This window comes from Vicia villosa, linkage group LG6, assembly GCF_029867415.1.
Source record: "Vicia villosa cultivar HV-30 ecotype Madison, WI linkage group LG6, Vvil1.0, whole genome shotgun sequence".
Lineage (NCBI taxonomy): Eukaryota > Viridiplantae > Streptophyta > Magnoliopsida > Fabales > Fabaceae > Vicia > Vicia villosa.
The window spans coordinates 151,265,294-151,283,311 of NC_081185.1; the positions used below are offsets into that span (position 1 = coordinate 151,265,294).

Consider the following 18,018-nt stretch of genomic DNA (forward strand, 5'->3'; position numbering starts at 1 on the left):
AACTAAAATATACTTAAAGTGTTTATGTGTGCAATATTATAATTAAATATAATATATTATTTAAATTTATTGAACACTTTATAGTTAATAAAAAATTATCTTAATTAACTTTAAAACATTTATAAAATTTATAATCCATATTTAGATGCACTCTCGAATTTTAAATAATTTATTATATTTTTTATAAAGTTTAATATTAAATACATGTACATTACAATATTTAAAAAATTACTTTATAATTTAATTTAATTTATTAAAATTATCATTTTTTATATAATTAAAAAAACATAAACTATATATTCTGAAAAAACCCGTGCAACGCACGGGTAGTTTACCTAGTTGGTTTAATAGGAAAGATTAAAACTATTACATAATAATTTTGTAGGGCCAAAATATTTTTTTATAGGGAGGAAAAATAAAATTTTATAATTTTATAATAACGGAAAATATATTTAACCTAGTTGTTATAGTAATGGCTGAATCTAAGACGTAAAAGTGTAAAACCCCTGATATAGGCAGGCGAGCACCGCCGTCGGGAATGGAAAGGAAGAGAAGTAAAACAATGGCAGAAACTGAATATTTATATTTACCAGATGATTGCTGGGAATATACATTCAAATTTCTCAACGACAACGAGTATGATCATAATCGTAACTTGAAGTCTCTCTCCGTCGTCTCTAAGCGATTCTTCTCCATCACTAACCGTATCCGATCGTCTCTCACTGTATACGATCCAACACTCCCTTTCCTCCCCCGCCTCTTCCATAGATTCACAAACCTCACCTCCCTTGACCTCACTCACTTCCACGGCGACCTCGATGCACTTCTCAGTCAAATCTCTCTTTTTCCATGGAAACTCACATCACTCAATCTCTCTCACAAACCCATCATTATTCCCGCTAACGGCTTACGAGCTTTCTCTCAAAATATTACAACTTTAACCTCTCTCATTTGTTCCAACGTACCTTTCTTCACAAGCAACCACTTGTTCCTCATCGCCGAATGTTTCCCTTTACTCCAAGAACTCGACATCCATCTCTCCGACCCCAATGCAAAGGCCAAGTATTTCTATAGCAATAAAAGGAGCTTCCTCAATGGGTTTGAGGCTCTTTCATTGTCACTTTCCAAACTCCGCAAGATTAATCTCTCTGGCCATTACTATCTGGACGACAAATCCATTTTTCACTTGTTTAACAACTGTAAGCTTCTCCAAGACGTCATCATGCTTCATTGTCATGGAATAACCAAAGCAGGGGTTGCTTCTGCTCTCACTGGGAAACAATCAACATCAACATTGAGGTATTTATCCCTTCCCATGTCCTTTACTGCACAAGTCGTCGACTCCTTAGTGAGTTTGAAGGGGTTGACTTATATTGATATGGCTTATTCTACTATTTCGAATGAACTGCTCACCTCTATTGCAATGGAAGGTCTTCCTTTGAAGAGGATTGCCATCGGTTATTGCAAGGGATATACTTATACTGGACTATTTACTTTGTTATCCAAGTGTCAATCTATCCAACATTTGGATCTTCGAAACACCTCATTTTTGAATGATCGTCATGTTGTGGACTTGTCTTTATATCTTGTTGGTTTGGTTTCCATAAACCTTAGTAGTTGTCCGCTGGTCACACATCCATCCTTGTTTGCACTAGTTAGGAAATGTCCATCACTCAGTGAGATTATAATGAATAAGGTTGGGCATAAGAGTGTAGAGAATTATGATTATTTGATGGATTTTGGAGTATACCCTCAACTAAACTCTCTTAATATGTCTTGCAATTCATGGTTAGGTGATGAAACCATCATAATGTATGCTTCTGTTTTTCCCAATCTCCACCGGCTTGAGTTGACATGTTACCGTAAAATATCTTATCAAAGTATTGTTCATGTTATAAGGAGATGCCATAAAATAAGTCATTTGGATTTATCATTTTCATGGTTGAAGCCACTTGCAATGGACTTTGAACTTCCCAAGCTTAAGATGTTGAACTTATCATTTTCAAACGCCGATGATGAAACACTCTATTCAATCTCAAAGAGTTGCTGTGGGCTTTTGCAATTGTTCATAAATAGTTGTTTAGGATGCACAGAGAAGGGAGTGAAACATGTGGTAGAAAAATGCACACAGCTGAGAGAGATCCATTTGAGAGACTGTTCGAAAGTGCGTACCAATGTTGCTGCCTCAGTGCTATTTTCAAGTCCATCATTGAGAAAGATAACTGCCCCACCTCATATCCATTTCAGTGAAAGTGAGAGGAAACTCTTCTTGCGTCGAGGATGCGTTGTTTGCTGAAGTTTGAACTCTCAAATGTAAGATGTCTTTGTTTTTGTATTTACTTGATGACTGGGCCACACTTCTATGAGAATTTGTTTGTTTTTTTTATGTCAAGTTATGGGGTCATTTGATCTGTACACTAGTCACTGTTTTTGTTTATTTTTTAAACTGTTTTGTTTGTTCAAAGGTTTTTTGCACATAGGTTTTCTTGGCATGGATTACTAGCTAGAGCATGCAAGTGTTATGCTATAAATAGAGAGGAAATTGAATTAATCACATGTAAATTAATGATATTGGGAATTTTCTTAGTGTAATGAAGTATATTAATGTTTGAATTTTGGTATTTGGTATGTATTTGGGTATTCTAATGGCAGAGTGTTTACATTTATATGGCAGTTTGGTATTCTTACATTAGCTTCACAACTCTATTGCTCCATTCATTCATTTGTGTCTTAATACACCTTAACATAATAACATATCACCCTCTATGGCCATTGAAAATAATGAACTCTCTTTGTATGTCTTTGGCCTCATACAGGGAATGGTGTTGGACACATTAGTAGCAATTGGTGTCATTCAATCTCGTCATTTGAAGTTAGACACGGAGGAGCACACTGAGGAAGCAATGCAGAATATTTTGGTTTGTATGGAGATGGTGGTCTTTTCTATTCTTCAACATTATGCTGTAATATTGTTCTGGTATGCCGTTGCCATAAAGTCACATTCTGGACTGAAACTTTGCTTCTATTTACTCACTTGGTGTATACTATCTAGGCTGTGACATTTTGTTTAGGATAGTAGTTGTTTTTAATTGTGTGTTTATTTAGTTATTTATTGTTTCAATCAATTAAATAATCTAGATATAATAAGTGTTAGCAATACTTATTTACTCAAACTTGAGTTCATGACATGCCTTTAGGTTTTTGTGTTTCATGCACTCCTAAAGCGTCTTCATAAATTTAGCAATTGTTATTTGAGCAATCAGTTTTTCTTCTAACTAACAAAGAGATTGACTGAAACAGTAATTCACTAGGATTTTGGGTGAAGTTATTTTTTGGAGTTTCAACATAATTACAAAACCATGTTGTTTTTGCCAAATTCATTGGTCCACAATTTTGTCTATGTTGTATGTTGTAAAACTTCTAATCTCAAAATTCATGTAACTGAAATAGAATTCTATTAATCTCAACATATATAGTGGTTTCTCAAGTTCTTTTATACATAGCAACTCGACACATTATTGGCCAACTAATTTGTTATTGAATTGTAAATCCTTAAGTCCGGCTCAACCAGTATTTATAGTTGTGTGAGTTAATTATGAGGTTTAATGATTAGCTCACAATATATTCCAAACCTTTCTTGGTGCTCCTAGTCACAACATATCACATCATTTATCTAAGTTTTTAGTTAAGAATTCTTGAATGCCTTCATAGTTTTTAGAGTTACACTCACTTGTTTTTGAAAGAGTGTGTGTTTGAGTATTTTTTTCCAATTTCCAAAACTGTTATGGGCTGGTCGGAACAACCATCAGTCGTAGCTCAGAGAAGACAATAAACTGCTCGTTATGTAGGGATTACCATGGGAAAGAACAAAGGAGATCCAAGATCAAAATACATTCAATTGTTCCCCGCATCCCACATCTAGAGAATAATGGTTTTTTATAGGCACTCCATTATATAAAGAGCACACACGCCAATTCCGGGTACACAATTTCAAATTCAAACTTTATTCATTCATCGATTTCAGATATTGATTTGGGCGTTGAAGTGCTAACTTTGCAAGTCAACTCCCTCTCCACTGCAATAGAAGCTCAAATACACCGTGATGATTCTCTGAATTATGTGATTGGCATTTATGTTTGGATAAAATGTAGTAGCAGCAATATGTAATAGGATGTATAGAATTTGCAAATATAAACAGGTACAACAACAAGATGTTCTATGGAATGTTAAGACATGTTATGCGAAAACATGTTTTATGAGATGTCATATGCAGAAACTCATGACATCGCACCTGCTGAGCTGGAATATGAAGATTCAGTATGTACTCAACTGATGCAGAGGTTTAAAGGTCGAAAGAATCAAGTCAGAATTTTGAAGATTATGTAGTTTCTAATTATGGAGATAAATTAGGAAATTTATGATTGAAGACCTTTCTTTTAGCAGAAGTTTTCTACTGATTTGTAACAGCAACAAGGCTGTGATTGAAGGCCCAAGTCCAGTTGGGAATAAGTTATAAATAGGAAGCTTTGTAACCTAGTTTGAGGAGCTAGCCGGTTTTAGAAAGATGTAGCCTTTAGGGTTAGCTATGTAAGTGAATCACCAGAATTGTAAAATGGTCACTGATTTGTACCTCGAAGCCTGTAGGCAAGAGGTTTATTTTACTCACTCAGAAGTCGTGAAGCAATGGGTGCATTTTTATTCTTGGAGAAAGCTTGTAAGCAACTCCATTATAGGTTTTTAGAATTGTGGTTGAATTGTGATTTCAATCTAGGATCCAAGTTCGTGGGTACAGATCCCTGGGTAGGAAGACTGTACAACATTAATGAGGTGATAGGGAGTGGAATGGAAATTTTCCATATCTAGGAAGAACCTAGGTAGAGATTGCATTGGGTAGGGTTTAAGTGAGAAGTTGTGAATGGAGAAGTTCAACTTCAAATTAAGACTACTGATAGTGAATCTCATTCATGGCTTGGTAGCCCCAAGAGTAGGTATTGTTGTATACCGAACTGGGTAAACAATTATGCGTGTTGTTTATTTTCTGCACTGACTTATTAATCTGGTATAAGATGTTGTAACATCTAATATGACATCAGGGAAATACTTCCAAAGCTTGTGCTTTTACAGAACCACCCCAGATCAAAATATGTTTATGATAACTGAGCTATCATTATGCATAAATGGTTCCAGTATTCTTATGATTGTTTAGCATACTAGTGTTGAACCAAAATTGAAGATCATCCTATCCCACCATTGCAGCTTTTATAACAGACCAGATGTCTCGACATCATATACGACATCCGGGTTCTGTCATACCAGAATTTCACACCGTAGTATACCCTAACCTCCATTCTTCGATTAATTCTAGTTCCATAACAGAACAGTGGTGCAGTTCGTGGGAATCGACTTTTGAATCCCGCGTTTTCCATAATATTATAGTTTCACTTTGATTCATTGATTCAAAACTCTCAACATATCAAATCAGAGTTCCTAAGATCAAACTTAAGATTCACAATCCTCGATCTATTATGATAGTAGATAAACTCTAATTTCTAGAATTTCCAAATCTCTGATCTCCAAATCCTCCAACGATGGTCGGATCTAAAGTCATATAGACTTTTAACAAGTGTACTAAATGTTATCGAAGTAATAAAACAAAATTGAATCCACATAGATTGTTTTATCTTGACAAAATGATTAAAGTGATATTCAAAGTAAAATTGGAGTTTTTAAATGTTTGATTTGAAAGAAAAATTGTAAAAAAAGTTTGTTGGAAAATTAATCAGATTAAAGACAATTAGTCCAACTGCAATGGAAAATTTCACATTCAAAATCATATTTGCCGATAGGTTGGCGCAAATTCTTCAATCTATAGTTTCATCTAACAAATGGGTTTCATCCATCAGAGATAAATTAGATTGTATGTGTCTCAAATATGAGGTATAAACATGTTACATCATAAAAACTACAATGATAATCTTGCAATCAAGATTGATATTGCTAGATTTTTTGACACTTTAGGCTGACGCTTACTCATTAAAGTGCTAATGACTTTTGTACATATCTTGCAATCAAGATTGACTTTTGTACTCATTAAAGACAATTAGTCACTACAACATGCTGGGGCTTTAAAAGCGCTTTTTATGGGCTTTAAAAGCGCTTAAAAGCGCTGTGAAAGCCAGCGCTGGCGTAGGTAACCAAAGCGCTTCAGAAAGCGCTCTGGTAGGTCCCCCTATAAGAGCGCTTTTCTGGGAAATGCACTCTGGTAGGCCCCTTATAAGAGCGCTTTCCTGGAAAAAGCGCTCTGGTAGACCCCCCTTTAAGAGCGCTTTTTCCAGCAAAGCGCTCTGATATTCCCCCCTATGAGAGCGTTTTTTCTGGAAAAAGCGCTCTGAGATAGATGGATCAGAACTAAATTCCTTGAACCTATACTTGTCCTGTCCTCACTCCTCAACCAAGATATTTGAACCCGGCTATATTCATATTTTTCATTCGTAGTTTTCATTCATTCTTTTAATGGTTTCATATATTCAGCTACTTTGGCAGTTGTGTTTCATGCACATGAGATGATTAGCCGGACCATATTGGTGAAGTACTAAATTCATCAAAACAAAATTATGGAATATACATTTAATACCTATCTGAATAATTTTTATGTTGCTATAGTACCAATTACTCGGTGGAATTAAATTCATTGTGTACTATTAATAATTATCCGATTGTCCTTTTCATATTCTACGAATCTAGGATGCAATGCAAAATTCTCATCCTTAAACTAACACTCTAAAATGTTATTATTGGTTTTTTTTTTGGTGTAAGCAAGAAATATATTAATGAGAGAACTAAGGGTTCTCCAACCTTGATACACAAAAACGGAACAAGTCCGACAAAAAAACAATATTACAAACCAATTACAATTACGATAAAAAAGACACCGGGTCTTTACAAAAATCGTAAAAGTTACAATTGGAATATGTAATATCTCCAAAAGAAGACCATCTCCACACTAAGATCTTGATTTTCCACACAATATCATTTACATTCCAAACCTCCTGACTAAAGCAAAAACTATTTCTAGTTAGCCAAATTATCCAACAAGTGGCCAACCATAACACCCCCAATTTACCTTCTTTGATTCTTCTCATACAACTCATGGTATACCATTCCTTAAAAAGTGGAATGCAATCTTTTTCCTTCCATCCCGAATAATCCACCCACTCACCAATGTCTTTCCAAACAAGTTTAATAACATTACATTTAATAAAAATATGGTCTCTATCTTCCAAATGTAATCCACAGAAAACACAAAATAAATTAGAAGCGGGCAAGGCAATACCTCTAACTTTCAATAAATCTTTGGTTGGTAGCCTATTCACAAAAAGTCTCCAAGCAAAGGCCTTTATTTTGAAAGGGACCTCCATCTTCCAAATCTTTTCCAACACATCATCATTCCTATTGATAGGACCAAAAGGAACACGCCGGCTAGCATACCGACTATAACAAGATGATACCGAAAAGCACTTATCCTTCTCACAATTCCAACACACGGAATCCTTCTCCGAACTACACCCCTCAAAAGATTCTAAGTAATTCCGTAAAGACATTAGCTTAGAAAATAATCCTACCTCAACCGCCTCTTCCTCCGAAATGCCCAAATCCCCCCATTTCCAAATACCATCATTCCACCCTCCCATAACCGCCACGGAAACATTTTTTAACAAAGAAATAGCATAAAGTTCCGGAAAAACATCCGACAAACAAGCATCATTTAACCAACAAGCCTCCCAAAACGGTGTGTTACACCCATTACCCACTTTAAAACAACAATTCTCAATAAAGGGATCTTTATGAAAAGGAGACGTTTTACTAACCTTTAGCAAGTCACGCCACCAAAAGGAAGACGAAGAATCCTTGATTAAATTCTCGCCACCGCAAAGTTGCACATTAAGATCACCGTAACGCGCCTTCAAAATATCCAACCACAAAGCCTCCCCCCCTTTAGCAATTCTCCACCTCCACTTATTTAAAAGAGCTAAATTGAAATCATTTAAATCCTTAATATTTAAACCTCCTTTTAAATAAGGCAAAGTCACACTCCTCCAACTAACCCAATGAATTTTCCGATTCTCGCTTACCCCTCCCCAAAGAAAATTGCTTTGCAATTTAGTAAATTCATTCACCACTTTAGCCGGCATCTTGAAAAAGGACATGGTAAAGATAGCTAGAGAGCTCAAGATAGACTTTAATAGAGTTATTCTTCCTCCAAGATTCAAAAACCGGTTTTTCCAACCCAACAAGCGAAGCTTCATCTTTTCCAAAAGCGGATTCCAAGTGCTCTCCTTCCTTGGATTAAATCCAATAGGAATACCTAGAAAATAGAATTTTCCGCTTTCAAGTTTGCAAGAAAGATACAAAGATGCCGCTTCCAAAAAGTTGGATGAAACATTAATCCCAATCAATTTGCTTTTATGAAAATTAATTCCAAGACCCGAAACCAACTCGAAAGCTCTCAACACAATCTTGACCGCCTTAACGTGTTTCCACGAGCCTTCCCCAACTAAGAGAGTATCATCCGCAAATTGGAGAATATCCACACAACACGATCGGTTGATCACAAAGTTCTCATACTCACCAATCTCGATGGATTTGCGAACCAATCTCGAAAGAGCCTCCGCCACCATAACGAAAAGAAAAGGCGATAAAGGATCACCTTGTCTTAAACCCCTCTTCACCATGAACTCTCTTGTAGGACTCCCGTTTACCACCACCGACATGTCACTTTTAAAAACCAATAATTCCATCCACCTCCTCCATTTTCCTCCAAAACCCATTTTCAAAAATAAGTGTCTCAAAAAATTCCAAGAAACTTTGTCGTAAGCCTTTTCAAAATCAACTTTAAAAAGGAGACAAGATTTACCTTCTTTATTAGCATAATCCACCACTTCATTAGCCACCATTACCCCATCGAGCAATTGCCTACCCGGAACGAAAGCACTTTGGCACTTCGAAATAATTGAACTCAACACTAGTTTCAATCTCCCCGCCAACATCTTCGCCATGAACTTGTACATGCACCCCACCAAACAAATTGGTCTATAATCATCCAAAGAAAGCGGATTCACGGTCTTCGGTATCAACGCCAAAAAAGAAGAAGTAACCGCCTTCGACAATTCTTTACCTTCAAAAAAGTGATCAAAATATCTCAAGAAATCTTCTTTCAAGAAAGACCAACATCTTTTGATAAAAAGAAAAGAATAACCATCCGGGCCCGGACTTTTAGTGCCCCCACAACTATTTAAAGCATCATTAATCTCCTCTTCTTGAAAAGGTCTTTCAAGCCAAATCTTGTCCTCCTCACTAATTCGATCAAAATTAATGCCTTCTAAAAACAACGTCGTCCCTTCCTCCTCTTCGAATTTTTTTGAGAAATGATTAGCCACAAAATCTTTAATGTCCTTTACCTTATCCAACCTCCCACCCGAAGTATTGATGGGGCCTAAATGATTGTGTCTTCTTTTCTCCTTCATGACTTTGTGAAAGTAACCGCTATTAGAATCTCCTTCTCTTAACCATTTCAAATTAGCTTTTTGCACTAACATGTTTTCTTTTATTCTCAATTTCATCCAAAAACGACTCGTTGCTTCCTTCCTACCAAATAAAGTATCCGGGTTGAAATCCTCTCCCTCCAACTCCAACAACTCATCCCCCCGATTTATCTCATTCACCTCTTCTTGAATTTCCAAGTCGATTCTTCCAAAAACCTCCTTATTCCACCATTTAAGCCGACTTTTAAGAAGATGAAGTTTTTGTTTCAAGATGTAATCCCCTCTTCCTTCCACCATGAAGCTTTTCCACTCATTCTCTACAAAAGAGAAAAAAGAGTCATGAGAAAACCACTCATTATTGAATTTGAATGGTTTAGGACCCCAATCATTGTTGTCAACTTCTAACCAAATGGGACAATGGTCGGAAATATCTCTCTCCCCCACCATTTGCCCAACCACCCCCCAATCATTCAACACTTTCTCCGACACAAGAAATCTATCTAATCTACTCATTGATTTACCGTCGCCGCTATACCAAGAGAATTTTTTTTCCTTTGCAAGGAACATCTACCAACAAACTTTTTTCTATAAAATCCGCAAATTCAATAGCCTCATTAGCATTAGATAAGACTCCTCTACCTTTCCTCTCTTCCCTTGACTTTATAGCATTAAAGTCACCGCCTATAATCCATTCCTCATCATTGAAATCTTCTTTCAAAGCCAACAACTTACTCCACAAAATTCTTTTTTTAACAATGTCACACGATGAATACACATTAACAAAGTAAAAGAAATTGTTATCCTTGTTCACTTTCACACCAATATACCCATCACCTTTAAAGCTCATAATAACCTCTAGCCCCTCCTCCTTCCACAACGTAATCAAGCCACCCGATCTACCCGTAGAACTCGAATACGAAAACCCAATCCCTTTATCATTCCAAAACCCCTTCGCCACAAAGTCTTGCATTTTTGTTAACTTTGTCTCTTGGATGAAAAAAATATCCGCTTTGCTCTTAATCACCAAAGAACTAATTCTTCTTCTCTTAAGAGCATTCCCACCCCCTCTAATGTTTAGGGACCCTAAAATCATGATAACAACTTGTTAAACTCCTTCGAGCCGTCAATTCTCAACGCCGCCTCATTTTCCAGAACATCAATCCTCTCAATGACATTTGAAACGCCCCCCTTCGATACCACCCCCAACTCAACCATGTCTTTCCATATTTTCGACCCGGCTTCCTTGTCTAAATAACCCCACTGCCTACCGTTGTTCCTACTAATGTCACTGCTGCCACTAAGGTTACCATAACTGCCGGCAGAAGATGCACCAGAATTACAAGGAAGCAATCCTCTGCTGCCTCCCATTGAAAGAGCACACCTCTGTTTAATCCCACCTGCTGAAACAGGAACTGCTGCCTTGCTTTTCGCCTTGGACAAGTTTTTCAATGTTCTACTGTGAAGAGATCCCCCACATTCTGACAAGTTTTTATAAATCACCTTCCTACTCCTTTTATTCTTACTAATTTTAACCAATTTAACGGCGTCGTCGAAAGATCCTTCCTGTTCAACCAATGGATTCAAACCAGCTTCTAAAAAGCCCCCAGTAATCTTTGGACAAGACGAAGAAAACACAGCATGACCAGCCCCTCGCTTCGAGACGACGTTGCCCTGTTGTAACACAGAATCGGAAAAAGAAGCCAATCTAACCCCGCCAACCGAATTGCCATCCTCGCTTGAAACTCCCGCTGGATTCACGGACGGGACTGAGAGTGCTACCAAAGCACGGCTGTCCTTTACATTAAGATCCAGATTCGGCACGAAAACGGACTGAGAACAATTCACACCACCATAAACAGCATCTCCTTCAGAGCTAGGAACTGCCTCTCCTCTGTCAACCGGTTCTGAAGGTGATATCGAGCTCTCCGGAACGAAAGAAGCAGTGGGTTCAACACGGTCTCTCTTCTCCGAGCCAGACTTACCCGAAACCACCTCAGCCGGCAGCCTCATGTCCCCTACTGTAACGGTAAAAATGTGACTCGACGCGCTTTCGCGCATTCGAAGTACAACAGAGTCGCCACCGAACTTTATTTGTTCCAAGAAGGAAAGGGAAAATATCGATAAAACCCACAAAGAGAAAAGAAAAGGGATAAGATGGTCATCGTAACCAAATTTGGGTTCGGGAGTCGGTTGAGCAAGGGGAAGGTATTAGCACCCCTCACCTCCATCGTACTCGATGGGACCCATTTAGTTAGTTTCGTGTTTGAGTGTTAGTGTTTTTGTTTGCGTTCTTTAGCTTATTGATCGAGAAAAAAATAAAAGAAAGATTTTTTAAAGTTTTTTATTATTATGAGGAAAAAAGAAAAGATTTTTTATTATTTTGCTCGCCAAGACGTTTGTATCTTGTGCCTACGTATTCCCTAGTGCAATGGGAAAGTCAGAGCAATCGTAGTTCGGACGAAGAACCACGAAAGTTAGTTGGTTGATTTTAGCGAGAGGTACTCGATCGCTTTCAAATGGAAATACTACGCGCACATGGATATGAGATCACTACAAGAATGGATAACTAAATCAAGATAAGACATGATTTTGGCCATCATCGCATTCGAGGGGAAGATATTCGATCTTCACATGTGGAAGTATGTTCGTATTGAAAATTGGATAAGTGTCTCGTTTATGAAAAGAGTTTTAAAAAGCCCTAAGGCAAAAAGGTTGAATGAAATTGAGATTATGTTTTAAAGGGACATTTAGCAAAGGATTGAGCATAGGTGTTCACCTAGCGCGTCTTTACCCAAGGTATTGAACAGGAGCTAGCCCCATTTTCACTTGTTGTCCAAATTAATTAATTTGTTTTGATTTAAAGGATCAAGGTATTCAAGAGGTGTGCACTTCTTGTCACTTGATCACTTTGATTTTATTAATGTGTTTTGATTCAAAAGATCAAGGTATTCAAGAGGTGTGCACTTCTTGTCACTTGATCACTTTGATTTTATTAATGTATTTTAATTCAAAAGATCAAGGTATTCAAGAGGTGTTCACCCCTTGTCACAGGACCTTTTGGTTTGATTAAGTGTTTTAGATTCAAAAGATCAAGGTATTCAAGAGGTGTGCACCCCTTGTCACTCAATCTCCTGGTTTGATTGATGTATTTTGATTCAAAGGATCAAGGTATTCAAGAGGTGTGCACTTCTTGTCACAGGATCACTTTGATTAATTAAAGAGTTTTGGTTCAAGAAAATCAAGGTATTCAAGAGGTGTGCACTTCTTGTCACTTGATTTCTCGATTTATTTAAGAAAGCATTTTATTGCTTGATTCAAAGGACCGAAGGTATTCAAGAGGTGTGCACTTCTTGTCACTTGATCACTTTGATTTTATTAATGAAAGGTTTAAAAAATGTGTTAATCCAAAAGAATCGAGGTATTCAAGAGGTGTACACTTCTTGTCACTCGATCTCTCGGTATGGTTTAAAGAATTTTTGTAACAAAGAAAACTCGACGTTGGATCGAGAAGTTTATTTGTATCGACTTGGCGTTGGACCAAGGTTTATTGATCTTTTTTTGGGTCGAGATTAAACTAAATATTTTTTGGTATTATTAATATAAAAGTAAAATCTAACAAATTTTTGATGTTTTGATATTAAAATAAAGTCTAATGAAATATTTTTTGGTTTTTTTAATATGAAAAATAAAATCTAAATAAGAACATGTTTTTTGTATTTTTGAATATATATATAAGAAAAATAAAAACAAATAGTGAAATAATCATAGAAACAAATTAAAATACAATCAAATGGGCTTATAAAAGAAATAAGATGAGGGTGCATATAACAGTTGGGCGCTGGCCCAATAATCTAAGTTAAAAAAACATTCAGCAAATAAAAAATAAAAAAAATATTAGTTGGGTCGGATCGGGTCCTACAGCCATAAGCCCAAACTAAATTGAAACCAAAAAAACCCTAGAAACTACAAGGAGAACGAAAATGCCTCCTTCACACTTCCAAAATCGGCCGCCTTCTCACTCTCAAATCTCTCTCACGACAAAACTCTCCTTCTGTTCTCACGCCTCTCGCGATAAACAACAAAACAGAAACAAACTCTCGCCTCTCTCGATCACAGATTCATCTCTCAAACGATTCGGCCATGGAAAACAAACACGGAAACTTCCCTCTCGGTCTCTCTCGCTAACGGCAAGCAAAAAACATTGCAATAACAACTATGAACAAATTTAAAGAGGGAGCAATTTACGGCATAATACAAGAACACGACATACAAAAACAAAGCAATCACGAGTTTATATCATCACGGAATCAGAAGAAATACCGGTTGGATTATAACTTCTCGAAAAGCTTAAACAGGTACGATGCTCCTCCTAATCGTGTTTCGAAGGTGCTACTGGGACATTGTTGTTGGTGATTTCGATTTCACTATACTCTGCTTCTTCTCCCTTCCGCTTCAGCTGCTTCTGAGTTGTTGTGGATGAATGTTGGTGGCTGTCTGTGTGTGAATGGTTTGTGCGTGTGAAGTGATTTGATAAAGGTTGTGTTGAAGTGATGAAGCTGATGCCAATCAAGCGTATGGAGCAGTGGTGAGGAGGACGTGTCGGTTGTTGTGTCGGTATGGATGTGAAGGCATTGAGTTCGTAGGAAACAGAAGGTAAGGTTTCTGAAGGTTATTGGATGTAAAGGTTTTGGAGGTTTATTGTAAGTTTTGAGAGCTAATTTCAACAGAGTATTGGTTCTGTGAAGTTGTCCTCCCCTTTGTGTTGCTGAATGTCTCTTTTTATACCCCTGAGATTAGGGTTTGGGAAGAGATTTGAAGAGGTTTTTTGAATCACATTTGGTATACTGTCTTCTTTCTTTTAGATGCAGATTTTTGTATGGATATTTTGGTGAATTTTTTGGAGTGTATGGTGCAGCAAATTGCAGGGCAGCAAGAGCAGAGTTTTTGTTTGTTTTGGAGATGATGGTGATGGTAGGAGGCGTGGGAAAGATGCAGAGTGATGTTGCAGCAACTTTGGACTCTAATGTTTGGAATTGGGACCATTTGAACAAATAATAATAATAATAACAACAATAAATAAAATAAAAATTAATTTAAACTAAATCTAAACTAAAAGTAAAAATAATATTAAAACTAAAAATTAATCTAAATTAAATCTAAATTAAAAATAAGATAATGTTAAAACTTAATCTAAGCTATCTAAAGTTATATCTTTTTTTATTTTTTTTAATTTAAATTTAACTAAAAATTAAACCATGTGAAAATGCGAATGAAATCTATTTTTTGCTGACTTTAGTAAAAGTCCATTTAGTTTCAAAATATGCAAAAATGCGACGATTAAAATACATATGCGACATGACCAAAAATGAATGAAATTTGTAGGGCAAAAATTGGGGTGCGACAGATGCCCCTATTTAAGTTTCTTCTATCGAAGATGTGAAGAGACTTAAATACAAAGTACACAATTTTTGTCTTTAAGATCACCGCAACAATGCTTATGACATGAATGCAATGGACACTTTTTGTTATTTTGAATGCAATATGATATGAGACATATGTTGAACTCTGTGGGGATAAAATTTGAAACAGTCAATCACACCAAAGGCATTCAAGAGTAAAACCTGGATGAATCTGGAAAGAAGGATAAACAACAAAGGCAATCAGGGTAAAGCATGATTGAGCTTCGGGAAAAGAATATATGAGATGTCCAGGATAAAACATGAACGAGGTTGTATTAAATGATGATCAAGGTAAAACATGATCGAGGAACATTAAAGGACAATCAAGGTAAAACATTGATTGAAGAACATCAAAAGATAATCAAGGTAAAACATGATTGAAGAATATCAAGAGATAATCAAGGTAAAACATGATTGAAGAATATCAAGGGATAATCAAGGTAAAACATGACTGAAGAACATCAAATGACGATCAAGGTAAAACATGATTGACGAACATCAAATGACAATCAAGGTAAAACATGAATGAAGAACATCAAATGACAATCAAGGTAAAACATGATTGGAGGATATCAAGAGAAAACATGATCTAAGACGAACCAAGGTAAAACATGATTGACTCAGGTATTCGATGGGAATCAAGATAAAACATGATCGAAGACAATCAAGATAAAACATGATCGAAGAACATCAAGATAAAACATGATCGAAGAACATCAAGATAAAACATGACTGAAGAACATCAAGATAAAACATGACTGAAGACAACCAAGATAAAAACATGACTGACTCAAGTATTAGATGAGAATCAAGATAAAACATGATCGAAGACAACCAAGATAAAACATGATCGAAGAACATCAAGATAAAACATGATTGAAGAACATCAAGATAAAACATGATCGAAGCAACAAAGACAATCGAGGTAAAACATGATTGGACTTTGAAAAGGATATACCAGAGACATTCAAGACAAAACATGAATGAAACAACACCAAAGACAATCAAGATAAAATAGGATTGGACTTCAAGAACAAAGTATTAGGGACACTCAAGGTAAAACATGAATGAAGAGAAGTTTGACAAATGCCAAGTAAGTTGGATTTAAATCATAAGGTAAGATTTTTTTTAAAAGCAACAAGACTTGGGAAGATACACATGAATATGCATGGTGTATGAAATTTTTCAATGCATGATATATGAGTGATTAATGTAATGCAATTGGTTATGATAACTGAGGTAGACTCTTTTGTGAGGATAGATTGGAACTTTGATTCCTCAACACAAGCACGTTGCCAACTCGGGTTATGGTTGAACATGGTCTTGTCACACTGATGATCCTTTTGAGAAGGACTGATAGACTGCTTGGGGATTGCTGAAGAAGACTGCCCCTGATTGACTGATTGTTACAAGATCGTTGCTTCAGTTCTTGTAATAAATGTTGGGAGCACATGCCCCAGTATAAATCTTGAACAATAGGATCTTGAAGTAATGTGCCCCTGATAGGATCACTGGTCAAGTCTCTTGACTGTTTGAACTTCCCAAAAGATGAGTACTTGCAAATAAAATATTCATTCAAAATGGTAATTTTAATGCAATGCTCAAAGCATATTTTGAAATCAAAATCATTTATTGGAATGATGTTATTGATGTAAAGAAAATGAATTAAGGGTCCAAACACAATGTTCTGGACATTCAAAGTGATGGATAAAGCAAAGGTATGGTAAAACAAACGATTTGCAAAGATCTTTAAGAGTCAGGTTAACGCAACCTTGTTGTAGCATGCTTTCAAAATAAACCTTACTTCAATTAGGTCTTTTGAAGGTTGTAACGTGGCTTGGTTCACGGTTTTAGAAACAAAGGATATAGGCTCAAAGTATATTTGTACCCACCCAAGTCTTCGTGATGAACTTCAATCCTACGCTTAGTTAAATCAAACCATGCATTCAGGATCCAAGAGGCTTTGGAATTGCACCTATGATGATGATGGTTTTAGAGACCAAGGGAATCTTTGAGATGGCAGTCACCTCTTCCTTTTGATAGTCACAACATTTTATGGTTGTTCAAGGAGTTTAATGACTTTTCTTTTTCGCTTTATATCCCTAACTTTTGCCTGAACTGTTTTATTTGGGATCACAGTCAGCGGGATGCCCCAGTTTTGCCTAAGTCTCCTTCATAGGTTTTGACTTAGCGGGCTTTTTCTTTTTGAATTTTTTTTTGATATACTGTAAAGATAGTGACTGCCTTGATAATGATAACCATTTTGGTCACTTTTGATCTAAACCCTTATTGGAAGGTGTACTTAATAATTTTCTTGGAATTGAATGCATAAACAAATTAACTGAGAACTACCCTGCCCCAGGTTAAAATTTCGGTTTTTTTCAGTTTTTTTAAAAAAAGAAACTCCGACTTCGAAGGCTCAAAGGGGTTGACTAGGGATTAACTTCCTTATTTCTCCAGTGTTTGAGGATTGAAACAATGCCTTTACATCATCAGCAAAGTTCTATTTGAAAGCATACAATTCAACAATTTGGGTATTTCATTGTCATCATCCTCCCTCCAATCTTTGCATAAAACACAAGTTTGATAGAAGAAAGTGAACAAGATATATATATTTTGTTTTGTTTTTTTTTAGATAGATAAAACATAAAGACAAACACAGTGGATGTAAACGAATTGATTCAAATATGTAATGCTCATTTCATTAAAATTAAACATTCAGAAACAAACAAAGTTTAAATGCAGTACACGAGATAAAACAAGGAAATTGCAAACAGAAGAAAAACAAGGCCTAGTGACTAATCAGCGACGAGGAGGAGCTATCCTGTCCGAAACACTTGGCTTTAGGAAACAACTTGTCATTCTCAACTTCAGCCACTTTTGTCATGCTCGGGCAAAGGGTTCTTGACAACATTGGGATTGATATCCTTGAAAGTGAGCATCTTCGTTCTAACCAACTCTTGGACTCTTTCTTTCAGAGGAAAACATCTTTCCAAATCATGGCCTGCCGCACCTTG

The 18,018-nt window shown here is 36.3% G+C and overlaps 1 protein-coding gene across 1 annotated transcript; it reads left to right on the plus strand.

Moving 5' to 3' along the window:
- Positions 1–562: 562 nt before the first annotated feature.
- Positions 563–2,296, plus strand: LOC131614997 (uncharacterized). Its single transcript, XM_058886519.1, has one exon. The coding sequence runs from the start codon at positions 563–565 to the stop codon at positions 2,294–2,296; it is 1,734 nt and encodes a 577-aa protein (XP_058742502.1).
- The last annotated feature ends 15,722 nt before the right edge of the window (positions 2,297–18,018 follow it).